The sequence below is a fragment of the Perognathus longimembris genome, chromosome 11 (assembly GCF_023159225.1).
Source record: "Perognathus longimembris pacificus isolate PPM17 chromosome 11, ASM2315922v1, whole genome shotgun sequence".
Classification (NCBI taxonomy): Eukaryota; Metazoa; Chordata; class Mammalia; order Rodentia; family Heteromyidae; genus Perognathus; species Perognathus longimembris.
In genome coordinates, this window is record NC_063171.1 from 25,813,866 (window position 1) to 25,840,894 (window position 27,029).

A 27,029-nucleotide genomic window follows, 5' to 3' on the forward strand; every position below is an offset into this window, starting at 1 on the left:
GTCTGTGGATTTTAAAATATGCTAAGATTCCCCTCCACTCTTTGAAGTTGTTTTATTTAAGTAATTCTGAAATGGTTTCTAACTTGACAACAGACACCTGGTAGTGGTAATTCTCAAGAATTTGTTGACTTTACTGATTTTCTTCCTAACTACCACTCATGGGGTAAGAGCTTCCATCATTCTCCATCCCTCTGTCGTCATTCTTCACCATCAAAAAGCCTTTTCTCGCTCATTCATCAAACTCAATGCCAAGTGACACACTTTTGGCAAACTAGACTGTGAATTTGCCATTCTTTTACTCCAAAATTCTTAGAGCCATGAACTGCTGCACTTGCAAAAGAGTTTCAAGCTTACAGAGTATGACCACTCGTTTTGCATTTAGTTTGGTTTAGTTTATAAAGATCAGCCACAGAGAAGATAAATGGAATCATATACTGAGAGGGTGCCAGGCTAAGGGGAAAAAAAATCCTTGAGTTTCTGTTGCCTTATTCCAGCACTCCATCCATTCACCTGGATGCACTACTCTCTTATGTCATGGCAAGCTAAATTGGCCTAAACAGATACTCTGTAGGAACATGAACAAATACTATAGGTAAATAAAATTCTGAGGTAAAATAACCAACAAAGAACAGCAGACAACTGAGTAACAAGACACAGAATCATCATGTAATCATGCTACTCAGGAAGAAAACAAATATGCCAGTATCTCCTAGCTTATATATGATATGTAAAATTCTAATTAAGAGGGAGCTGGGCTGTATACTCCAATCAAATACATAGTTACCTGGAATAAGTATTCTGATGTGTAGGTTGAATCCACTGGGGACCTTTATTGCACTTATGTATAACAGTATAGCTATAAACTACATAGAGGGCACTGGGTGACATAGAGACCCAGTATAAGAAGAAGAGTAATAGCACAAAGAAGGTCTGCTTATCTCTTCCATTAGATAGATAGATAGATAGATAGATAGATAGATAGATAGACCAATAGACAGACAAATAATAGATCTTGGCTCCAACATCATTAAACTGCTCTTTCTTATTTCCACCTCCAAGGATTTTTTTCTCCCTCCCCTTTCTTTTGTATTAGTCTTTTTGCCATGTTTCATTTTTCTTTTCTTTGTACTTCATGGTTATGTCACTAAGTCTTCACTAAGTGAAAAGAAAAAAGACATTGGCATATTTGCACCCATGTAAAACCATGAGAAAATCTAAGTATAGCAAAATAATAGTTCCTTTTCATAAAAACAAATCTAGGAATGTCTTAGTTTGAAATATATTGTGTGTATATATGAAGATGTTTACAGACAGATGCACAACTATACTCTTCTAAAAAGGCATACTACACATCACAATAAATGCCCCCAAACATGATGAATGTTCACCATAGCCATCTAATGTTTCATCTTTGGCAAGAACCAAAGACTCATGACTAATTTGATTGCCAAAGAAAAGTCAGGAGACGCCAAAGAAATGTTCTTGAAAATTAGTTTCTTTTGAGCCTGCGGGGAGTCATTCCTGGCCTCAGACACTCAGCTGTCAGCATAGAGGGAGAAAACATACCCCCATTTTTAATTTCCAGTTCACAATCAGTGTTCTACACCTTTATCTTTCTCGCATGGGGTTTCTGTCCCAATAATTCTTTTGCTTTATCCGCTTCTCCCGCTCTCAGAACAATGAAGGAGGGGTGATTGCTCAGCTCCCCAGCGATGTTACCTCCTTTAACCAGACAGGATTGAAGCCTGGGGAGGAATACCTTGTCAATGTAGTGGCACTGAAGGAACAAGCTCGAAGCCTCCCAACCTCGGCCAGCGTCTCCACTGGTGAGTGCCTTCAGCCCTTCCTCCCATGGCAGCCCACCAGGTCACTTGCAAAAAGGAACTGCAGAATGGCCCATATGTCTCATGGACAGAGACACAGCAGGGGTTAGCATTCCTCTCAGAGCTCAGATGGAGTAGAGACCCAGAGATGACCTGCTGTAACAGATGTTGAGCTGACCATATTCCTCATCATTCACCCTGCAAGCACAGAGATCCCACAGAGCATTCCATGAGCAAAATTCTCTGTTAAGGTTCCCAATGTATGTTTTCTGATCCTACTCATTAAGAGGCTCATTTGTCAACCTCCCAGTGTTCTAAGCTATGGAAGCAGCAAGAGCTGACTCACTCTCTCTCGGTATGAGATTTGGGGAAAAGTCAGCTAAATCATTTCAAACCTCCATCTGCTTTACAATAATAATTAATAATACCTACCTTCATCATTGAGTTGGTGTGAGGATTAAATTAGATCGAGCACACTACAAGTAACTAGCATTGTGCTGAGGAAAAGTGAGTATTTAACCCTTGGTCCATCCATATATGCCCAAAAAAGCATGCTGAGAAGCGAGAGTAAAACTACACAGCCCAGTGGGTAGAGTTGAGATGATCAGCATTTCCTTCTCACAGTTCATCTTATGAAGATTTTGTTTTATTTCATTACTTCTCAGGATTGATCAGTGAACTATGTCATATTTCAGCTGTTTCCTTAGCTAATAAAGGGTATTCAACTCCAGTTCTGTAAATTAGCGATTGTGAGGTATATATATTTGACCTCAGCAAGCATTTCTCAAAACTTATAAATAGCATCTAAGTAGCAAACCCTAAAGCTGGTGAATATCGGTACAGCTTTATTTTTCATAAACAGAAATTAACACCCTAGGAAGCTAGTCTAAACTCTAGAACAAAGGATCAACTTGGTCAGGAAAGGGAGCTACAATACTGTGTAATGAGATGTTTATAGATTAGTGATTCAGGCTTTTTACTGGGACCCAAACTATACAGCATTACGTGAGGCTGAAGCATAGTCTGAAAACCATTGGCTCAAAACTATTATGGCATTAGCTTGTATTTCCCTCAGACTGGGATCCCTTGCAGCGTTCCCTGACAGGATCAGGTAAAGATCCATGACCCTAATTACTTCTTCTCTCATGCTGCCAACTAGGGCAGCTCTGCTTTGATTTGTTTCATATTTTGTACAGCCATTTAAGATTTTGTACTTTTAAAAAGATGTCATGAGTTGTTGATGGCTCACATCTGTCATCCGAGCGACTCAGGAGGCTAAGTTGTGAGGAGAGCAGTTTGAAGACAGGCAGGGAAGTCTATGAGAATTATTTCCAACTAACCCACAAAAAACAACAGTAAGTGGAGCTGTGCTTCAAGTGGTAAAACAACCAGCCTTGAGCAAAAAAGCCAAATGAGAGCCAACAATCTTGAGTTATAAGGGCACATGTACATGCACACACACACACACACACACACACACACACACACACACACACACACTTCATTTAGAAAGGATTTTTAAAAAAAACAAAAACACTTTCCTAATCCAAATGGCCCTAGAACTAAAATGTTCTGCAGAATTCTCCAGAAGGCCAAGGGTAGAGCTCAGCGACCAAACGTTATGCTGGCATCTGAAGATTTGATGTTTGGTAACAAGCACAGATTTTCCCACTTCTGAAATAGAAGTGGAAACCTTTCCTATGACTGATATTAAAGTAGCTAGAAAGACAAGATGGTTCACAAGAGGAGAGAAACCACTACAATATTGAGAGGACTTAGAGAAAGGAGTCCAACCCCATCTCAGTGTTATATTTAAGCCAATTTTTCATAAAATTGGCAGTAACATTCCGTTTGTGAGTGCCTTGTGATTACAACTAAAATCTCCTGATCTAGAAACTCACAGCTAGGCAGATTACTTTTTTCAATTAAGAAAAATGGTCCTACTTTAATATTTGGGCATTATGTACAAAGTCATGGAAAAGAAAAAGCGGAAAAAGAAGATGTATTCCAAATTGCTTTTTGATAGGATTTGCTTAGAAATGAGGCCCTCCATTGGAAGTAAATTCTTTCCTTATTGCAACTGGGTATTACTATCAAGTAGCCAACCAAAGAGCAAAATCCAAGGGTGATGACAGAGAACATGGCTGGCTCCCAACCCTGTCTGCTGTTTTCAGAAAACAGTTGTTTAATTATTTCCTTCTGCTAAGGTCTGACCTACAGCAACCCCCTCCTGGGGAGTTCTGTGTCCTCATCTGCACTTAGAAGGGCTTCTTGCAGGCAGGCCATTTGATGAATGCAAATACAAGACCTCCTGCAGCTAGAGCCCTCTGTGCTACATAATCACATTCTAATATGGTCAATCCATTATGATTAGGGTTTTTTTTCCCCCTAAAGAGTTGAAGGACAAAAGTCTTATGTGGTCATTTGGTTTTCCTTGATGCTTTTGTTGTTTGTTTTGCAAGAAGCTACAGTTCATTGAGATCTCCTTTCTCATGGATGGAGAGCCTCTTCCATTCATTTACTTAACACTAATTAACTGAGTGTCTACTGTGTCTTAGGCATGATGCTTAAACCTCAGCTAGGAAGCCATTCACCCATCTCATAATTACATTAAATGCAATAAAAGAAAAAAGTCCTGAGTTATCTAAAACCACTCACTGAGAGCAGCATGCTGAAAAGATAGCAGTTGGATGCTTCCTTTAAATCACATGACTACCTCAATATGGAAGAGCAGGACTTGCTTTTAACTCCATACCCTGTTGCACCAAAATGGTGTCACAGTTTTATTGTAGCTGGTACAACAACCCAAATCGTAAGCTTCCTAATAGAAAAACAGCAATTTGCTAGAAAGAGTGGATTCCCAAGGGAGTAGCCGACCTTGGAAAATATGAGGTACTAAAATTTAGCCTGGGGACAGTCTTGAGAAAGAAACTCCCACCCTGGAGACAGAGTAGAAGATGGCCCAGTGTTGGCCAATTATAAAACAAGTCTCACTCAGGATTCTTAGCTAATAGAGAAAGGAAATTTATGTAAATTTAACGGAGGCAATAAAGAATTTACTAGAAGGGCATACTAGAGTGTCCCATGGAAATCCTAGTTGAGCCAGTAATGCATTAAAAAAATGGAATATCATTAAATGAGTTACTGTTCTTTTTAGAGTGTCCCTGTGGTCACTCATTTCTAATTCTCTGTTTATATCTGCTCCATGCTCCCTTCTCCTCTTCTGTTTTTTGCCCTCTTCAATTCTGTCCTCTGTTTTCCTCTTCTCTCTTCCTCTTCACCCTTCCCAGACCACATCAGATGCTTCTTATCTCTACATTAATACAATAGAGAATAGCCAGACCAATCCTGGCTCTACATGTTCAACACAAGCTAATTACAGAACCAGATTCTCTGGTACTAATTCCAAATCCTCAGAATATTAGTATGAATCAACTCCAGCCAGGTGGCTACTGTCACGTAGCAAATACAAACATAGACTGAGCCTGCAATTGCAGTAAGTAATAAGTGCTTTTCAAAAATAAGTGTATATGAACCCGCAGACATTTCATGAGTTTTTTCCTCTTCTAGTCTCTTCCTGCAGGCTCTCATTCTCCCCACCAATAGAATTCAATATGAACTGGACCCTTCCACAGGTACTTGAGCTAAGTATACAGGCTCCTAGAGAGAGAGCCTATGAGAGATCACCGGCCTTTCCCAGCATCCCCCTCACCTGCACAGTGCCAGAGGCCAGGATGATGGACCTGTGCTGGAGAACCTGGAGGGCCTCTTAGGCCTACAATGTCCTCTGGCTCAAAATCCTGCAAGCACCTGTGAGAGAAAAATGACCTACAAGAAGCTGATCCAAGGCTAGGGCCCTTTTTAATTCATCTCTCGTAGATGGTGTGTTTTATGCCAAAGATGCAAATATCTGTTGGGTTTGGGCCTGTATTGGCAGCTGGGTTGTATGGCTGAATTGAAACAACTACTAAATCCCCATGATGACTCCTTTGGCAACCAAGTTGGAGTCTAAGATGTTTAGACTTGTCATCTCATAGATCTGTCCTGGGGCTCTAGAAAGACAAGAGATGGGCAGCAGACACACACCACCCACAGGCTGTGCTCCCATTAAGGACTAGGCTCTCAAGTAAACAAGTATCCTTCCCCTGCCCAGGCTAAGAACTAGCCACACCTGAAAGATACAGCCTGGTGACAGGAAGAGAGTGTACCAGGCAAACTGGGTCCAGTATCAGTTAGCTATTGCCAAAGGATCTGCCCTTGAAAGAGTTTTCCTCTTAGAATGTCTTGCTCTCTCCATGTGTACAATGGGGTGATCTATCTGTCCTCTGACTCACCAAGCTAAGGTAAAAAGAAAGTGGCAGCAGATGCCAAAGGCCTGTTTCTCAACAAACTCTGTACTCTATTCAATCCTTCTCACGCAGTCATTGACGGACCCACGCAGATCCTGGTTCGAGATGTCTCTGACACTGTGGCCTTTGTGGAGTGGACCCCACCTCGAGCCAAAGTCGATTTCATTCTCCTGAAATATGGCTTGGTGGGCGGAGAAGGTGGAAAGACCACATTCCGGCTCCAGCCTCCCCTGAGCCAGTACTCAGTGCAGGCCCTGCGGCCTGGGTCTCGCTATGAGGTGTCAGTCAGCGCCGTCCGAGGGACAAATGAGAGCGATGCTGCAACCACCCACTTCGCCACAGGTGAGGCCAAGGGGAGCAGCTAACTGGTGATATCAGGACAAGAGGAGTACAGCAGGTGTGGAGTGATGCGTGCTGGGTGTCCATATCATAGGCTTAGTATAAAGAAGGGGCCGTATGTTCCAGTAAGAAGTGCTATCTTCTCCTCTCAGCTCTGCTAACCAGATCTGGGACCTAATAGAGGTTTCTTCTTTCTATGGGTCTCAGGTTTCCCATTCGTAAAATGACATGTTTGTCTTAAAGACACTTAAGCATCCATATTGCCAGACCAAATGGCAACTTTGTAAGAGTTCTGGGAAAGTACTTCTTCCTCTTTACTGCTGTTTGCTGGAAATTGTGTTCAGAAGTCGTTGACTCTGTCATGGCTATATGACTATGATGGCATCCCTCAGTGAAGGGCAAAGCCCAACCTGTACTCTCACAAGCGGACATAAATGTCTGCCTGAGGTTCGAGATTCATCCTGCCATTTGTAAACACTAACAATCAAGAGAACTGCAATACACAGGAAGCATAATAGACTTCTATAAATGCATTCTACCTGTTGTGATGACCACAGTCCCTTCCTAAACACTTTGTCAGACAGTTTCACCAACCGTCAGAAATAGTCATAGGTCAGGATGACTTATCCCCTGACTCTCTTAGTGCCCATCAATCTATCCAGCTAGCGGGTCCATAGGACAGACACCACCCAAACACGGGCTTCTTGACACATAGGTCAGCAAGGGTCTGTGATCAGATTGGGGATTGAGTCTCTGTTTAATGTAGATTGTCAGTTTTGGTTTCTTTGCCATAGGGAGATCATATATCATAGAAAATTTTCTGTCAACCCATTAGTTGTCCCAAGGATCAAAGAAAACCAATAACATCTGTCAAATCAAAGAGCAAGCAACATCTGACAGAATAAGGGAGAAGAATCACTAATGTACGTGTCCTTCTTTTGGGTCGTAGCTTAAGAGCCTGTGGAATGGAGTAAGTCCAGACATTTCAAGGAAGCTCAAAACTAGCACCCCTGCTCCATGCTGGTTTTGAATCATTGATAAATAAGGCAAAGAAGGAGACAAATGGGCATCAAAATAACCTCTCAGTTGGGGCATGTGGCTTAGTGTGCCTTAATATGGCTTAGTGTTGCAGCCAGATGGACTTGCAAATTGAATGGCCAGGGAAGACCTGGGCTAGTCTGCTCATGGGGTAGAATAGAAGGGACTAGTTAGAGTGTGGAGGAATCGTAGAGGTCAGAGCCTGGAGCTGTGTGAGAATAGACAGGCAGCGCCCAGCCCATGCTAAAGTCACCATTTAGGCAAGTCCTTTGTCCCCAGAGAAAGAGAGAGGCTAGGAGTCTTACAATAGGGCTCCTTGCACAAGGAAGTTTTCTCCTTCAAACACACAAGTGCCACACTGGTAATCTGCAGAGGGCAGGGTTTTATTCTACAAGAGACTCGTTAAGGTTTTCTCTTCAGCCCTGTGCCAGCGCCTCACCCCACCCCCACCCCGCCACCCACCCCACCCCCCACCCATGCAGGAGTCAGTGTAATTTTTCACCGCACACACCTTGAGATCTTCAGAGACGAGTGTGCTCCTTGTAAAAAGGAACCAAATGATACCCATTTCTCTTTCCATCTTCTCCCTCATTTAGTCAAAAACTGTTTTCATGGCAAAGTATAAGGAAGGAGGTCCTGTGATGGTTCTACTGGGTTTGAGAATTCAAGGTCAGTCTACACAGAACCTCCCCATTGCCTCCCCTCCCCCACACCCACACTGCTTGCTCAGGACGCAGTATCTTCTGAGGGCCACAAGTCCAGCCTTTCTTTCTTAATTTCAAGATAGTTTGTGTTGGAAAAGTGCTTTCTTTGTGCTCCACTGTGATAAGAAGTTTGAAGAGGCAAAAAAGAAAAAGAGAGAGAGAAGAGGGTTCTCAAGCAGAAGGATGAAAAGCAAATGCTTGATGTTCAGGGTGGACAAGATGGAAGCAGGATTGGCTGGTGGCCCAGGAAAATTGCAATCAAGACAATTACATACCACCTCCTCTGAGCTCCCCTTGAGTTCTAATTCGCTACTGCCTGATTCTCTGCTTCCCTGTTGCCTGGTGGATTGGCAGCTGTTCGGTGGTGTCCTTCTCAATGCAGCCTCTGCCTGCACCTCAGACCCGCTCCCTCTGTTCCTGTAGGGGGAAGGAGAAGTAGGGGTGGGAAGAGAGAAGATGCATATGGTTTGGCAGACAGACACTCAAAGCCTAGGGTTAGCAGGTGCTGGTTGAGTGATGAAAGGGTACCCAGGCCCTCACAGTAGGGCCCTTCATCATTTCAGAACTGTGCTTAAATTCAAATTAACCAAAGTGCTTTTCCAGGTGATGGCTTCAACACTAGGAGAGCACTAATTGCACAGGCAATTAAAACAGAGATTTGCTTCCCGCTTGGTGAATGGGTTTGCCAAGGTCTTTGAGCTGCTCTGGAAAGGAAAAAGCCCTGATAGAAGCAATGATTGGAGCAAAGCCAGCCCAGGAAATCTGGAGGCCAAGTTCCAAGTGCCTCCCCTCCTCTTGGGACTGGCTGTCTCCCCTGCAGTCTATGTGGGCATAACCCTTAAGATACCCAAGTCAACCATCAGAACATTTGACTTTAGTGCTCCAGACTGCTTTCTATTGCTATGGGTTGAATGTGTCCTCTGAAAACAATATTGAAGCCTTAGCTCTTGGCGAATGAATTTGGAAATAGGATCTTTGCAAAGAGACAAATTGAGATGAGCTCATTAAGGAAAGCCTTAATCTAAATGGCAGAGTTTTTATCCAAAGGTGATTTCTGGACACAGAGATAGGACACAGAAGAATAGACATGAAAATGGAGGCAGGGGTACAAACCAAGAAACACCAAAGATAGCCAACTGGTCATTAGAAGCTAAAAGACAGATGTGTCACCAAATGGCTCTTAGCACTTAGCAGGACACCATCCTACTGACACCTTGATCTCTTAAACAATGCTTTGCTTTCAAGATATCCAGGTTGGGGCACCACATACGGCAGCCCCAAGAAACAAACATGAATATCCAAACTGCACAGGTTTGGCCCTCCCTGCTTAGCATTGGCTCCTTCCAGGACCCTTCAGGAAGAAAGAATATTCAACTTCAATCTGGACAGCATGCTCCACCTCAGCCAAGACTGGCTGCAAACAGCAGAGGAGCTTCCTGCCCTTGAAAGATAGACCATCTCCATCACAGCTGTTCCTTATCCCACCCCCCTCACCTCAGCTATCCTCAGAGCCTACCAATGGAGTAGTTAACAAGACTTTTCTAAAGGCCTGACACAGCAAGCAAAACAAAGCTGATTATGTGCATTGAATTACTTAATGTGTGTTCACTGAATACCAGCTGGGTGTCAAGCACTGAGACTGGAAAAATAAACCCGAGAGACAGGATCAGAGTCCACATGCATGATAGTCCCATGGGGGGAATTGAACAACAAAAACAAGAAGAAACAAAACATCAAGCAGTGATGGTTTATGCCTGTAATCTTAGCTTTTCAGAAGGCTTAGACCTGCCAGATTGTGGTTCAAAGACAGCTTGGGCAGAAAAGTCTGACTTTATGTCCAATTAGCCAACAAAAAGCTAGGCTGGATGCATGGTTCAAGTGAAGTGTGAGGCCCTAAGTTTAAACCCCAATGTCAGCACAGGAAGGGAGGGAAGGAGGGAGGGAGGGAGGGAGGGAAAGATAAAAGAAGCTTAAAAGTTTATGAACATGAAATAGAGAGCAGCATTGGATTGACTAGTTTGGAAAAGCCTTCTGAGGAAATAACATTTTACTAAAAATCTATATGACTTAAATTATGTGAGAATCTGGACAAGAATATTCTAAGCAAATTCAATAGCCACTGCCAAGTTCCAGAGGTAGGAATTAACTGACTGTCTTTTAAGAGTAGTAAAAGGGCAGTAACTGGAGTATAATGGATGAAAGTAGAAGTATGACAAGGTAATGGCTGCAAAGAAGGCAGGGCAAAGATCTCTCAGAGCCCTGAAAGCCATAAGCAAGTGTTGGCGGTGGTTCTGGGTTTTAAACCTCACTACCTCAGGTTTACTGGACTAGTTGCTTAGCTGGTGTTCTACTATTTAAGTCTCACCTCCAGCCTGGGATTTTGCTGATTATTTGGAAGACACCTTCTTGCAGACTTTCCTGTCTGTGTTGGCTTTGATCTCAATCTTCCAGGTTTCAGAGTAACTAGGATTACAGGTGTGAGCTACCAGCACCCAGTTCCACAGGCAAGTTTTAAGCAGAGGAAACCCTTGATTTAATCTGTGTTTTAGAGGCTACATAAGGCCATTACCAGAGTTTAGTCTCAAGTCCTTCCACAGAAACCCCTGTATCCATCTGTCTTTGCATCAGCCCTGGTCTGCCAACATGTTTCAGAGATCAACTCAGTGCCCACATATAAACTGGCTTTCAGATGCTGCTCCTAAATTTGGGCTTCAAGATCCAGAAAGAGCAAGTGATTCCATCTAACATGGGTTATGAGGCTCAATTTTTCCCAGTGTTCCTTCTAGGAACAATCTCTTAGAGGATTACTGACATCAGCGGTGTCTAGTCTTTTCAGTATCCACAGCATACAGGCCCTATGACCAAAACACCAAAATCTATTGCATTCTGTGTCCTATAAGGACACCGTGCCAAAATATGGGGATCATTTGTTTGTTTTGTTTTCTTCTAGTTATGAAAAGTGCCTATGTGTCTCAGCCTTAACCCTAGTCAATTGGGTTTTCTTTCTCCAGTTCAGGCCACGCACCTAGGCCCACCCTAGTTCTTTTGCCCAGCCTGGCTTCATGCATGAAGTTCAAAGGCTGTGCTGTAAGGCGATCCCCCCTTCCCCAACATGCCTCTGCACCCAAGCTACTCTACGTGCCCAGTTGCTGAAAATAAACTACAATGGGTGCCAAAATGTATAATATCCAACATGATAATATACGTTGAGTGAAGCAACGTTTCTCAAGAAAGTGGGCTGCAGAGGCATAAATCTGCTAAAAGATTCCTCCAGTTTACATCACTAAGCAGAACCCCTCCCAGTGGAAGCCTCCGCTTTCCGACATTCACAGCCTTCTCTTTACAAAAACAATTGGGTGATACTTGTTTAGTATTGGTAAATTACACAGTCCACCCAAGGGTTTGGGTTTGGGTTTTTTTTTTTTTTTTTTAATAAATATCTGGTCCACTCCAAAGTGAACTTGAAGCCTCAAAGACAGGAAAATTAAGGTCACTATATTTTTCAAGGAAGTTCCTATTACCCTGCAAGGATTATCCTGAGGAGATGGTCATTCCTGAGGGAGAGAAGCAGCTCTCCTGAGATTGTAAGAGAGGCTAACATTAGTGGTCCTCTCATTCACCACAGTCCATGGAACTTAGAAACAAGCAAGCAGGGACCCATTGTTTGTACTCCTCAAGAGCCTTAGAGACCAGCCAGACAGCATGGTGCTTGAACATCTGCTTTTGCACCTAGCACCATACCTCCCACATGGATCTCCTTACTGTGTCAGAATTGGGGTTCCAACTGAGGCCTGCCAAAGGCCAGATTCTTTCATCCACATCACACCCTCTATCTCTATCTTAATTTTTCAACCTGCAAACTTTTATGTCTGTGCAGGGAAAGACATCTTGAAATCAGATACTTTCTTTTTGCTTAGTGGTTAAATCTGCTATTGCTGTCTTCCATTTAAGTACATAGGGTTCCATCCCTGATTTTTTTCTCCTGTGGAGGTGGCCTTTGCTTTATGTCTAAGCTTATGACATTAATTGGTTTGTTTTAAAGTTTCTAGAACATCCTTAGGACTCTTGAATGGTCCTAGGAAAGTACAAGGTCCATTGGTGTCCACCTCCTAAGTATAGTCCTCTGACCTAACTGAAGAATTGAATGCAGCAGACCAGAATGCTAAGGGGCAGCCATGGGTTTCACTCACCTGTGGAGGGTCAAACAATATAATCCTCACCACAAGGATTCTTAAAAATTCAGTGTTGTGCAAATGTCTGTTCCTGTGTGTGATGCTGTTGATGTATGTCTATTTGTAGAGATTGATGCCCCCAAGAACTTGAGAGTCAGTTCCCGAACAGCAACCAACCTTGAACTGGAATGGGATAACAGCGAGGCAGAGGTTGAGGAGTACAAGGTTGTATACAGCACTCTGGCGGGTGAGCAGTACCATGATGTGCTGGTTCCTAGAGGCATGGGTCCCACCACCAGGACCACCCTCACAGGTGAGTGAGGTCTCTCTTGGGGCATGATTGTTGGTGGGTCTACATCTACACAGCTGTCTCCCTAATTTGATCACCCACAACCAACCCAAATCCTATTGATTTACTCTCTTAAATGCCTATCTAATCGGTCTGCTACCTTCTACTGTCAGTCTAAGCTGCCCCTATTTCTGCTCTTAATCATCACTACAACTTCACCCCATGTTTCCTTCAGCTCTATCTGATCCTATTCTTTTTGCGTGTTTTTTTGTTTTGTTTTGTTTTGTTTTTTGCCAGTCCTGGGGCTTGGACTCAGGGCCTGAGCACTGTCCCTGGCTTCTTTTTGCTCAAGGCTAGCACTCTGCCACTTGAGCCACAGCGCCACTTCTGGCCATTTTCTGTATATGTGGTGCTGGGGAACCCAACCCAGGGCCTCATGTATATGAGGCAGGCACTCTTGCCACTAGGCCATATCCCCAGTCCCCCTGACCCTATTCTTAATCCCAGCAGAATGGAGAAATTGCTTGAAAGAACGTTGCTGATTGTGTCATCGTATTGGGCATACATTCTAGGGACTTCCATGGCTGTCAGAGAAAGCTCCATCCCTCAGCCCTTCCTAGTTTCCCTAGCCTACCCATGGCCTGCCTCCTCTCTACCCAGTGGTGCTCTCTGTACTTCAAGCCTCAGGTCCACTTCCCTTTAGTACCTCAAACATGCTTTTCCTCCTGCCACTGGCTGCTCTTTTTGTTTGGTTGTTCTGTTCTTTGCCAGTCCTGGGGCTTGAACTCAAGGCCTGAGCACTGTCCCTGGCTTCTTTTTGCTCAAGGCTAGCACTCTACCACTTGAGCCACAGCACCACTTCCGGCTTTTTCTATAATATGTGGTGCTGAAGAATCGAACCCAGGGCTTCATGTATAGGAGGTGAGCACTTTACCACTAGGCCACATTTTCAGCCCCTGTATGCTCTTTTTATTTGATTCACCTTAGTTTCCTCTTGAAGTTCATGTAGCACTTAGTGAGGCTGAGGTCAGATCATCTTGTCCTATAGCTGCCTCTCATCCTGACTTTTCAGCACTGTTCAAGTTAGCCTCTAACACCTGTGGACATGATCATCTGATTGTTGACCCTCTCCCTAGACCCTGAGCTCCAGAAAAAGCAGACCATATTCAATTTGAACCATTATTGAATCTCCAAGGTTGAGCAGTGCGTAGCACATACCTGATCCTACATCAGTATTTCTTGAATGGATGAATGAATGAATGAAATGGTTTATGGTAACTGAGGCATTAACTGCAAGAATCTAGTCATAAGGACAGAGGCTAGATGTGCCTCACATATGCTGTAAATAGTTTGAGTTTATTCTAGAAGGCATTTGAGAACCATTGAAGGATTTTATTTTGTTTTGTGTTGTATTTTGAGATAGGATCACACCACAAGCCCACGTTGCCCTTGAACTCACAATTTCCTAGACTGGGGCTCCCAACCCATCCCTCTTGAGGAAGGATTGGGAAGGAGGTGATGAAATGACTACATACACCAAGAGGTAAATACTAGGCAAGGCAGAGGCAGGGAGTGCTCAAGAGGCTCTTTCCGGAGTCAAGAACAAGGATGGTGTGTGGATGTAAGTGGTATCCAAGGCCATAGTCATTTTCCTGGCTGGGGAACAGTTCTCACTTCCTAAGGATACATCAGTATCCTTCCTGTGTCCCCCATTATACTCGTCCAAGAAAATCTGCCTGTCAGACCTCCTTCAAGAGTGAGACCTACATATGCAGGGCATAGTTTCTAGATGGAGGAGGTGCTCTGCAAAGTAGTCCTGGGCCAAGGACTGTTACATGCTCACAGAGACTCTGTAATTTCTACCTCGTCTTCCTGCAAAGGCATTTGTTATCTTACTAGACAAGGGATGCACAGAGGAGCGTGTGTATACACAGTACGCACGCGCTGGATCGTCAAAGCTGTTTTCCTCCACAGCTGAGATCCCCTGATCTCTTTGCCAAATTAAGCCTGTTAAAGCCCATATAAAAACTGTCTTTTCTAGACAGACGCTCTCCTGAAAACACAGCAAGTAGGTGGGAAGATATGCTGACCAAGCAGGCTAACAGGAGTGAATTAGACATAGAAGGGGCAAACAGCTGGTGTTATGGGACTTACAGAGAGCTGGAGACATTCGCAAAGATTAAAGCTAAACAAAAAACTGAATAATACAAAAGGAAACAGCTCATCTCTGCCTACAGCCACAGGCGGACTTGGCAATTAGCAGTTTTACAAAAAATGATGGCTTTTGTTGTTGTTTTTTTCTTTTTTGGACAGAAGCTATGCTATATACAATTATAGAGAACTTAGTCACGTCCTGATTATTATTTTCCACTGCCAGAAAAGAAAGAAGATTCTCTACTCTGATTATCTATCTTACTCCAGGCATATTCACGTAACTATATCATACTTAGTCTTCATGAAAACCTCATGGGTGTTTTTAGCATGCCCATTTTACAGATGAAGAAACTGTGGCTCAGGAAGTGTAAGAATGTGTCCAAGTTCCCAAAATTAGCAAAGGACACAGCTGCAATTCAAAGCTATTTCCTAATCCCATCCTAAAGACTCCCCTTCCTTGACTGCTTTGAATAAAGAAAAAAAATTAAAAGATATCCCAAATTTAAAAGCCACAGACCAGTAAGGAAATGATTACTGAGTACTGGGCTTAGGTAGATTGAGTTTATGGAGTATGTATTACATATATCATGTAATTATCCCAAGGACCTCACTGCCAGAGAGATTTATAAAGGCAAATAACGACATGATTTAAAAAGGAATTGTAGGCATGTAAGGAAATAAAGTACAGGACGCTAGTTACAGGATTGTTTGCTTGTTTGCCACAGCAAAGAAAAGAAAGGTCCATAAAGAAGAGAAAGAGGGAGAAGTTTGACTAAAGCTCAAAATGTTTATGTTTTCATACCAGGTGCCAATAGCTCACACCTGTAATCCTAGCTACTCAGGAGGCTAATATTTGAGAATCAAGGTTCAAAGCCAACCTGGGCAATAAAGTCTGAGATTCTTATCTCCAATTAACTACCAAAAAGCTGAAAGTAGAGCTGCAGCTCGAGTAGTAGAGCACTACCCTTGAGTAAAAAAGCTAAGGGATAGCACCCAGGTTCTGAGTCAAAGCCCCAGTACTGGTACATGCACGCACTCATGCACGCGCACGTGCGCGTGCACACACACACACATACACACACACACACAAAACATATTTTCTCCATCATTCCTCCCTCTTGGACCTTAACATTCTTCTGCCTCCAAGACCTTTATGGGAGGCTGAGAACAACAGTTTCATTTGAAGGCTGTGATTTCTGTGTACAGTGTGCTCAGAACTCAGCTTTTGAATTTGGATCCAGGTTCACCTGTACCATTTGGGGCATCTTGCCACCTTTCTAGGCCTCTGTTTCTTCGTCTGTAAGTGGCGGGGGAGGGGAGGTGACTGACCCCATTCTTCTGAGAGTCATTCGGAGGCTTTGAGGAGTTCAAGGTAATGCTGCTGACATAGAGGGCACTCATTAGGTGGATGGTAGTGAAGCAGCAAGGTGATGAGGAGGTGTGTGAGCTGAGGGAGTGTTTTACATGACCTACTGTGATCAGCATGGTGCCCAAAGTGTATCTGGGGGCCAGCAGCATGAGCATTACTGAGGAGATGTTATACTTGTTGAATCAAGACCTGAGTTTCAGGAACCCAGAAAATTCACGGATGTATTCATGGGTGAAAAACCCTTAGAGAATGGGTTTTGTTGTTACCCTGCTCAGTTGTGAGACACATAACTTCACGGGTATGCATCCTTAAGCAAATCTCTTACATTCCCTGTGTGTCAGCCTCTTGTCTCCGGGGACCTCCTTCTGCCTCCTAGAGCTGCCTGTGATAAGGAAATGAGGAAGCAGAGAATGGAGACTGGCACACTCAAGGCCCACAATACCTACTGGATTTTTAAAAAATCGTTTATTGTCTCTCCAAGCCTTGACCTAAGTCCATGGCCTCTTAGTCTGTTCCTGACACGCACCCAAACCCCTCTTTCTTCCCATAGCTGACCTCTACCTCAGAGAAAAACCACACCTGTGCTTGCTGTTCCTTGCAGGAGCCCTTGTTTTCAATACCACCCCTGGCTCATTTGCTGCAAAATTCAAGCCCTTCCTGTCTCTGGGAGCTCCAAGTCATTCAGAGGGCTCTGAGCAGGCATGCTTCTTCTGATCTTCTTGTACAAACCTTACTCTTGGCAACACAGAACCCTGGCCAGGGTCTAAAAATGCCATCTATTCTCTGCACACCGTGCCCAGAGAATTCCCTCTGGACTATGAATTTGTTTCTTGACAACAGGCTCAGTGACCGCTGTGAATTTTTGCTCTGCTCTGCTTGCTTCTGTGTCCTTAATGATAAGTCTTTTTGAGCCTCACTCTCTTAGCCTGGATGATGTCTGCTTGGCCTGTGACCTATACATGGAATCCCCAAGGGGCCCCAAGTGCCACACAGCTTACAGGCTCTTCACAGCCCCTCCAGGTTAGAACTTGGCTCCATGCATCAGGGACTGGCAGCAGTACTCTGCCTCCTGACAGTGAGCAATGTGGAAGACAGCTGGTGAAGGGGGCAAGGTAGGGGGAGGGAAGGAGGGGATCTTGGGTATCTGGCTGGGATGTGGCCAAAGAAATAGCCTCCCTGCCTGTGGCTGAGCTAAATTGTGAACAGTACAGTGGCCCCTGCATCTGAAGATGAGTTTTATCAGGACTGTAGAAGAGTGTATCTTCTGCCACCTGTACTGTCCCCACAAACTTCCCTCATGGACAAAGGCCATGCTTGTGGATCCCTACGACAAGAAACAAGGATGAAGGAGCAGGCCTGTATGGTGCCTCATGAAGCTCTTCTGGAGCAGATGCTTCCTTGCACCATGTACCTCTATCTGTGGTCAGCGGCTGCTAATCAGTATAAACACCAGTCAACGGCCTACAGACATTGTGACAGAATACAGGACTGCAAGGAAACAAAGACAGAGAGCTAGTCACGTGCTAAGCTCACAGATGTACTCAAACATAAATACGCACGTGCTCACACACAGGCACTCACATTCACAGACCCACATATACATGCTCACACTCACATGTACACATATGTACACATACTTCATGGGTGTGCCACACCAGTCTCATACACGTTCAACATGCATCATTCCTACATGCACAGGTCTTCACACACCCTTATGTGGGCACACATGTACACCTACACGTGAGCACATCCCAATCAGATTATGTGATCAGCCATTTTTAAGGCCTCTGGTTGCTGGAGGACTAAGGTCAAGGACCACCTACCAAATCCCCTCTTGTATCCTCAGGGCCCAGATAGGGTTTAGTGTTGGGCAAGGGAGTTCCTCCTGGTATGTGAGCCCATGCAGAAATCTGACATTCCAGAGTGTGACTGGCACCTGTACACTGACTAGGGCACTTCAAGTCCACTTCCCCTTGTCTGCACTCCCCTGATGTGCCAGTGTACAAACAACAAACCCAGAGCCGGGTCTCTGAGGCTCTGTGGGCCTTACTTGGAAGGAGGAGTCCAGATGCTGGGCCTTGGGGGTGGGGGGTGGGGTGGAAGCAGCACCAGACTGCTCTCAGTTTTCTTTGGGCAAAGTTACAGTGACCCCAAGTGGTCACTTTGGTAAGGTACTCCCTAAGATGGCGTCTCCTGTCAAGATGGCAGGAAAATGGGGAGTAGGCTGCCAGAGATGAATGCAGAAAAGGAAAGAAAAAGTAGAGGGTTTCCCCACAGCTCTCAATAGGGTGGCTGTCCCTCATTCATACAGTCAACCTAGAGGAACAGGAACCAGGAGAAAAGCCAAGTAGGAATGTTTCACCTTCTAACTGAGGCTTCTTCAGCAGGGAGGGTTGTTTAAAGCCTGTTTGAAGCTTGTTGAAAGTGAGGTGTTCCTGCAGCACAAAGAAAGACCACATCCCTCGTCAATTTCACTACTAAGAGGGAAGTTCCATCTGAGAACTGTACTTAGTAGTAGTATTAGTTTTCTTTTTAAATATGGATTATATGGATTGACAATCAGGATGGGGTTAACTGCACCCCTTGATCATCCATACACACACACACACACACACACACACACACATTCACACACAGAGAGGCAGAGAGGTGTACTCAAAAGCTTAACCCATAGGGAACCCTGAGGAGATACCTTCTCATCCCACAAAAGGGCATGGGGACCTGAGAACTTAGCCCTCCATTTCACAAAGCAGATGAGTGTTTGGTGTGATCTCAGAGGGCTTTTGAGAGATTCTCTGTCTATAAACGTCTCTCCATGTATGAGACTTCTGCTCTTCAAATTCCACCACTGGGAAATCTCTCTATATGGAAGAACTTGACTTTAGATCTTGGGTTCATGAATACTTTTACCAAATCTGCCTTGGTATGTGCTGTCCAAATGAAGACCTCAGACTCCTTGGAATCTGGGTCCTCGGTTTCCTCTTCTCTGGGAAGGCACAAGTCCAATTCACTGAGGCCAACCAAAACCCCTATTGCTAGCTTAGTGAGACCCTTAGGAGGTCACTCTGGATTTAGAGATGGAAGGGGAGTGAAGTATTTTGCTTCTGTCACCATGGTCCTTGCAGTTGAGGTGAAAATGTGCCCATCCCCATTGCTTTCCAGCCCTCATTAACCTGGTTGCCATGCCACATTTGAACCACCAGGGAATTCCATTTTCCCGTCCCCTTTCTTGTGTTAATCTTTTCTAGATTTAACTCAAGTCCCTGCTCTGGCTACCACAGTCCATGCCAATCCCATCCTTGTCCAAAGAGGTTCTTAGCAGTCTGCAGTAAAGTAGAATATCACTTCCAGATTCCAGTTTGCTTATCTACTCCAATGCCTGAAGCCAACTTGTAAGACTCTTGTAAGGACGGAGACCAGGTAGCAGAAGGGACTTGGTTCAAATCTAGGCTTTATCCTAGAATAGCTTTGTGAATTTTGTTAAGGTGTAGGTTTTCCTGAGTCTCTGTTGCTCTGCTCCCAGCATGGCAGGGAATTTACATTAGGTAACATGCATGGACGGCTAAGAGGCCATACTTAACAACTGTCCTCTTTGCCATCAATTGGATGGCAAAAATTCATTTTGTACCCCTTCTGTTTTCCTACCTTTTCTTTGTTATCCTTCTAGATTCTCTATTGCATGAAGCTCAGTGCTTGGTGTGTCATGAGTACTCAATGAATAATTTATTAGTATGGTACAGATTTTATTTGATCCTCTAAAGGGCAAGAGTGATGCCTGTTCTGCATACCTGATATCCCCAGCACACAACTATGTGCCTGACACAAAGGAGACCCTCAATAATGTTTGTTGAGAGGATAAGCCATGTGCCTTAGGGATTCAAGGAAGAATGGGTGTGTGGTGAAGGAGTTGAGGAAAAGTGTCAGCCTCTAAGCTGAACAAAGGATGTTCAGTAAGGGATGGAGATGGTGATTTCCTACGGGATGGATTTTCAGAGCTTCTGTTAAGAAAAGAAACAGCCATTTGTATGCTACCCCTTACAGGAGTTGGATGGCAATGTAAAGGGAGCCTTGATAGAGAGTAATGGTATCTTTAAAGTGAGAAATTCCTGGGAGTACTCAGAGTCTGATAGAGAAGTATACTAGCAATGCCTCGGATACATATTTCCAGCGCTACTGCATTTTACCTACAGGCCAAGAAACAACAATTCACTTGTAGCTCACGAAGAAAGCTGCTGGAAATCAAAGAGAAGCAGCAGGCACAACCCCATAACTAAGTCCTACTTCCCCATTCCCCATCCCCTAGACAGGAAACCTGGGAAGGGAGTGCTTTAAATTCTGCTCTGCCGTTTTCTGGGGGGAAAAAGGATGATTCTGTTGTAAATTATTGAACATTTCATTTAAGCTTCATAAATAAGAAACTCAGATGAAAATGTTACATGTTAGATCCATTTGGCAACATATAATTTCTGTCTTACTCCCTCGATCTGTTACCCTTCATCTGCGTTGGAGAATTTCTACTTCATTATAGGCAATTGAAGGTCTCAATCACATGCCTCAGAAAAGCAGTTTATGTCCCAATGGTAATCTAATTTCTTTAACTGAGGATACGCAGGAGAGTCACCAAACATAGAAACGGAAGTAAATATGTGCTTTGAACACATCTGGGGGTATTGCGATCTCTCAGTCTAGAAACAGGCATTCAGTTCAGCCAGGATGAGCTCTCACTGACACCTGGACTCCTCAAATAATTGATTCCCATCCGAGCAACAGGCTAAACCGCAACAAACCATCCCCAACACATATGCCTAGGACCACCCTGTGCCTGGATGAGGCACTTTTTGTAGATGATGAAAGCACCTACATAAAAGGACTAAAAAAAAGTCCTGGATTAGTTCACCTTTGTTGTGCTTATGTAGTAATAATGGATGCTGTTAATATGGACCAGATGCCACATTTTAAACACACCAATTTGTTTCCTTCTCATTGTGGCACTCTGAGTTATAAACGTTATTATTCCCATTCCCATTAAAACAGAGGCCCAAAGGGGTTAAATAATCAAAGTTACACATGTGGAAGGTGTGGCAACTTGAGTATAAAACATAGTACTAGCTGAGACATCCTGCTTCAAACTTTACATCCACTTGTGTTGACCCTCTAGAGAAAGAGAAAAGTCAGGGTTAGAAAAAGGATAGTGTTTCAGGATGGAAGAAAAGAAGGCTGATTCTAATCCTACCCTAATCAGTGCCTGGAGCTGCATTCCTTCAAAGGGATTTGGGCCAATAAGGCCAGATAGGATCTACTCTCACACAAGGGAACATTTATTGTGTGGCCTGTTTTAAAGCCATGGGGTAATGGTAGGAGCTACTGGCTACCATGTGGCATTCTCCTAATCTAAACTGAGTGCTTGGTTAAGAGACAATTGCTCAAAACATTTCCAGTCAAAATCATTTGTATTGCCTTGGGGATCTCAGAGAAGTCACAGCTACTCAAAGAACCAGGTGAGCTGTGGGAAGAGCTGGACCTTTTCAGTCCTACTAAAGGCTTTAAACCCTGAGGCCAGACTCTTGAAGTCATCTTTAACTGGTTACAGATTTACTCTATGCCTTAGTTTCTTTTTAAGATGATAGCTGGATGATGATGGCTCACACCTACAATCCTAGCTACTCAGGAGGCTGAGATCTGAGGATCATGGTTGGAAGATGGCCCAGACAGAAAAGTTCCTATGACACTCTTATCTCCAATTAGCCACTCAAAAACTGGAAGTGGTGCTGTAGCTCAAGTGGTAGATGAGTACAAATTTGAGTACAAATAGGCTCAAGGAGTGCCCAGTTCAGTGCCCTGAGTTCAAGGCCCACAACAGATTAAAAAAAAAGTGTTGGGGGAGAGGGGGGAGAAAAAGAAAAGAATAGATGATACACTGGATTGATTAGTACTCTCACAAAAATTCATGTCTACACAGACTCTATAGCCACTACATTTTGAGGATGTGTTACAGTAGTAGTAAGAAATTAATATACCACTTAAACTAATTGGTGTGAAAATGAATGTGAAAGAAGGATGGGAAAGACCCAGAGAATTCCATATATTCTAGGAACCTATCAGTAATCCTTGGTACTGAACCTCCAAAGGATTCCAGAGATGTGACTGCTCTTTCCTTGGACAGTTTGGTGTATTTCCTCTATCCTTCCTAAGGCTATGCAAAGTCACTCTACAATGGTACCCATAGCTTTACATTCCCTGGTCCTCAATTACTGAGGAGTCTACACCATGCAACTACCTTAATCACCTGACTGTCTTGTGTTCAAAGGAAAAACCTAGCCAAAATGGCTCTCTAGAAGGGACCTAGGAGTCCCTCCATGACCCTATTTCCTGACTATAAAGAGTGTGGTATGGTCCTCATATACAGGTTCAAGAAATGCTTCTGGTCCATGTCTACACTGTCCCTCTCAACTACATACCCTCTCCCTCACAGCTTAAGCAAGAAACGCCTTTCCATGTTTTAGTCAACCGGAGACCCTATGTACACCAAGAGAACTTCCACAGGACCATGCTTCTGAGGATCATGGATAGGGTAACCCTACTAACTTTCTAAGACTATCAGCAATTTCATGAGCTGGCCAGTTCCTCCTGGTGATTTTGTACAGATTTCCTAAGTAGCAAAATTGGAATTTTCTAAGATGTAAAATTAGGAGCAGACTCAGAGAAAACTAAACAGAATACGTAAATAGGTATCTAGGAACTTTCTTCCCTCCTTTCTAACTTCCCTATCCCCCCACTCCCTCCCACACACAGAATAATGTTTGTCTCTGCATCTACTGATAGATCTGGTACCTGGCACCGAGTATGGAGTTGGAATATCTGCTGTCATGAACTCACAACAAAGTGTGCCAGCCACCATGAATGCCAGGACTGGTGAGTAGGTAAAGAAGTAAAGAAGAAGACCAAGTAGCCAGTAAACCTCAGCATCCACAGAGGTGTATTTTGCCATGATCGGCCCAAAGGCACTGCCCCTTCCCCGAGTGAACAGGGCCCTGGTGGCAATAATAACCCTATGCCTAACCTCTGGTATCTGAGGTATAAACCTGAAGGACTGTACAAGCTGTGCAGAACAGAAGTAAAAATTCACAATATCTTGGCACAGCAACAAGCTGTATTTATATCTAGACCAGTCCACTTCAGGAAGAATGGGGCATCCTCAGTCAATACCACAAAAACCCCCAAAAAGGCTATCAAATGAAAATCTAGTCTTGGACAAACAGCCTACTAAACCCAAGGGCAGCAGAAAAGTCCACTTGCTCTGGATCCAACCAGTTTGCTTCCAAATCCTTGGTAAATCTTAAAGTCACTCTATTAGTTTAGGCACATGCAGCCTGAACTGAGCTAGGCTGGGCTGCAGATTGGAATTGGTCCTTGTTCCCAAGGTTCAGTCTAGCATAGACAATCTCACTAGAGAAACACTGGGACCAAACATGGAGCCCTCAGATCCAGATTCTTGTATGCCTGTGGTTACAGGTCTAAACGACCTCTGGAACAAGGGCAGGAGGGCCAAAGGAAACTTCTGATTCCAGCTTTTCCCCACTTGGTGGTGGCTCCTATTTTGCCCTACTTGGTTTCCTGAGATAGGCTGAGTGACAAAGAACATGAAGAGGTCAAAACCCAGCAGCCAGCTTAGTCTCAGAGGTAGACGTCTTCTAGTAGTGACCGTATGCCTTTCTGTACACTGTCGATCTGTGTGCAAAACCACTGGCTACCTTTCCAAGAAGGTGCTTGGCAAATTGTGACAAGCAAGTGCTCTCAGCTGGCAAGCTTGCTGATAGATTGAAAACACAGAGGGAGGTCCTAACGTATTGAGTATCCTGCAGAACTTGTGTAAACTAGGGCACTTCTATTGATCCACAGAACTCGACAGTCCTCGAGACCTCATGGTGACAGCCTCATCAGAGACATCCATCTCCCTCATCTGGTCCAAGGCCAGTGGCCCAATCGACCACTACCGAATTACCTTTACTCCATCCTCTGGGATCGCCTCAGAAGTCACTGTGCCAAAGGACAGGACTTCATACACACTGACAGACCTAGAGCCTGGAGCAGAGTACATTATTTCTATCACTGCTGAGAGGGGCCGGCAGCAGAGCTTAGAGTCCACTGTGGATGCCTTTACAGGTACCAGGGAAGCAGAAATACCAACCTGGCTCAGGCACCAATGGATCTTAGTGTGAGAAAGCTATCCAGGAAACCCTCTTCCCAAGACCCATTTCCTTCAAAATAAAAATAAAAAAAGATAATTAAGAAGATAGAGGGGAAAAAAGAGATGAAAGGAAAACTGGTACATATATTAAGAGGGGATGGCTGGAAATAAAGGGGAGAGGTAAGCAAGGATGCTACATGCCTAAACATTTGTGTCTGGCTTCCTATAGCCTGGACAGAGTAATTGATTCTGTCCATCTTTCCCCATCAGCCTTAAGTCAGTGAGCATTTTGAGTATCCATGGGATCCTTATCAAATTCTTTCCAAGACAGAAGTTTTAAATCCTGGAGCAGTATGATGGATAGCTTAGGGTTATTTTTTGTTCTGTCATAATTCGTTTTCAACCTAGGGCTTGGGGAGAGTAGAGTGGATGGGACTAGAATATGAGAGATGGGTCCTCTAGGGTGTTGTATGAAGACACAACACTCATAAGCAAAGAGAGTAGATTCCTTCAGTCAAGTGGCTCTGCTCAACCAATGGCTAACCACCTCCCCTGCATTTCAGAAACATCTATTTTCTCCTCTGCTTTGCAGGCTTCCGCCCTATCTCCCACTTGCACTTCTCTCATGTGACTTCCTCCAGCGTCAACATCACCTGGAGTGACCCATCTCCCCCAGCAGACAGACTCATTCTGAACTACAGCCCCCGGGATGAGGAGGAAGACATGATGGAGGTCTCCTTGGATGCTACAAAGAGGCATACTGTCCTGATGGGTCTGCAGCCAGCCACCGAATATATTGTGAACCTGGTGGCTGTCCATGGCACGGTGACCTCCGAGCCCATCGTGGGCTCCATCACCACAGGTAAGGTTGGAAGACTAGACAGCAGTCAGTGAAAGGGGAGTTTCACAGTAGCTTTTAACAATTCAGTGAAATTTAAAAAGAGAAGCACTCAAGCAGTAGACCGTTGCTTCTATGGCCAGAGAGTAGATCCTGATCTATTCTGGAGCAGCTCCTTCTAGTGCTGCATAAGAGGGGATGTGGGCTCTCTCTCTCTCTCTCTCTCTCTCTCTCTCTCTCTCTCTCTCTCTCTCTCTCTCTCTCTCTCTCTCTCTCTCTCGACTTCCCCTCGCTTGGGGGGGGAAGGGACTTCTCCGCCCCTTCCTGGGTGGCCCTTTATCGCTCTCACGCGGGAGCGATGGCCATGGGTAGCCTCGGTGGCCTGTGGTCACAGGGTGCCCCAAAGCCGCCAAGAACGACACCGACGCGTGGGTCCCTGGAGAAAACCTCTAGGGCTTCTGTTTATTCAAATGAGGAGCCTCCCAGATATACTCCAAAGGCGGGCACAAGAGAGGGGCCCCTGACTGGTCCCAAGGGGCTGTCCCCCAAGTGATGTCAGACTTCCTTCTCTTCCTGTTAAAGAAAGGAAGGGGAGGGAGAGGCTGAGGTCAGCTGTGGCCCCTTAAAGGTGCAGCTGACCCCAACAAGGGGATGCTCTCATTTGGAAAAGTCATGGAGATCTAATATCCTGAGGAAGTAAATGTAAGTGATTGGTTGATCTGGAGGTCGGTCAGCCAAGGAGAAAGCTGTGAGAGAAGCTGTTTTACAAAGGAATCCCTAAACAATGAAGAGAGACCTGTTCCTATTCTGGAGAGGCATTTCTGATGGCCAAAATGATGCTCCCTCAGCATCACACAGACCTGGCAGGCAGACATGAAGTGACTTGATGCTTGGTTGGCATGTTATTGGAAAACCCAGGCACTCTTGAGATGAGCTGGGTCATTTCCATCACATCATTCCCAAGTACAGCCCCTATTTTTAGGTGTTTGTGGGTAAGAACCAATGTATTCAGGTAGTTTCCTACAAACTGATGAGAACTCACAAACTGGACTAGTAGATTAAACATTTGACAGATTCAACCTTGTGATTCCCAGCAGGATTTTTAAAAAATGTACACAGCTTAAATGAAATACAATTTAGGAAAAGTGGATTTGTTCAGGACTTTTGCTCTGAAATTCCTCTATCATCAATAGCAGTTTTTCCAGATTGAACCCAAGGTGGCCACTAAAATGCAGCAGGGTTGATTTTTCCCAGAGAAGTCAGCTGGAGGAAATATAACTGTTTCTCCCTCATTCAAGACAAAACAAACATATAGACTTAAAGGAGAGTTTCTAGTTTTTGTTCAGATTTTTACTGCATAGGCATAGATCTAGCCACCTTATCTTTGTGTTATTAAAGTGTTCATAAACATACATCTTGGCATGCCTACAATGTTTCAGGCAGACACAGTCAGACAACCTGACTGTGTTTTTAAGTATGCACCATTACATACCAGGGTTTGTCTGCCTCTGAGATGCTATTTGCTACTGGCTAAGCTAAAATAAGGGGAAGAAATTCCTTTTTCAAACTATTCTTTCTATCTTTTTCCCACAATCTTCTGGGTCTTGTAGGAATTGATCCTCCCAAAGACATCACAATTAGTAATGTGACCAAGGACTCAGTGACCGTCTCCTGGAGCCCTCCAACTGCATCTTTTGATTACTACCGAGTATCGTATCGACCCACCCAAGGTAACAAAGTGATTTGATTTCTCAAAGATGAATCAG

At 44.2% G+C, this 27,029-nt stretch overlaps 1 protein-coding gene across 2 annotated transcripts in view; it reads left to right on the forward strand.

Moving 5' to 3' along the window:
- Tnr (tenascin R) overlaps positions 1 to 27,029 on the forward strand; it is a 420,853-nt gene that overhangs the window by 348,839 nt on the left and 44,985 nt on the right. For both annotated transcript variants that reach the window (XM_048356899.1, XM_048356900.1), the window contains 7 exons: positions 1,676 to 1,826; positions 6,245 to 6,514; positions 12,553 to 12,738; positions 23,060 to 23,149; positions 24,137 to 24,400; positions 25,018 to 25,287; positions 26,874 to 26,993. In XM_048356899.1, coding sequence (XP_048212856.1) covers positions 1,676 to 1,826; positions 6,245 to 6,514; positions 12,553 to 12,738; positions 23,060 to 23,149; positions 24,137 to 24,400; positions 25,018 to 25,287; positions 26,874 to 26,993 — 1,351 coding nt within the window. The remainder of the gene's footprint in view (positions 1 to 1,675; positions 1,827 to 6,244; positions 6,515 to 12,552; positions 12,739 to 23,059; positions 23,150 to 24,136; positions 24,401 to 25,017; positions 25,288 to 26,873; positions 26,994 to 27,029) is intronic.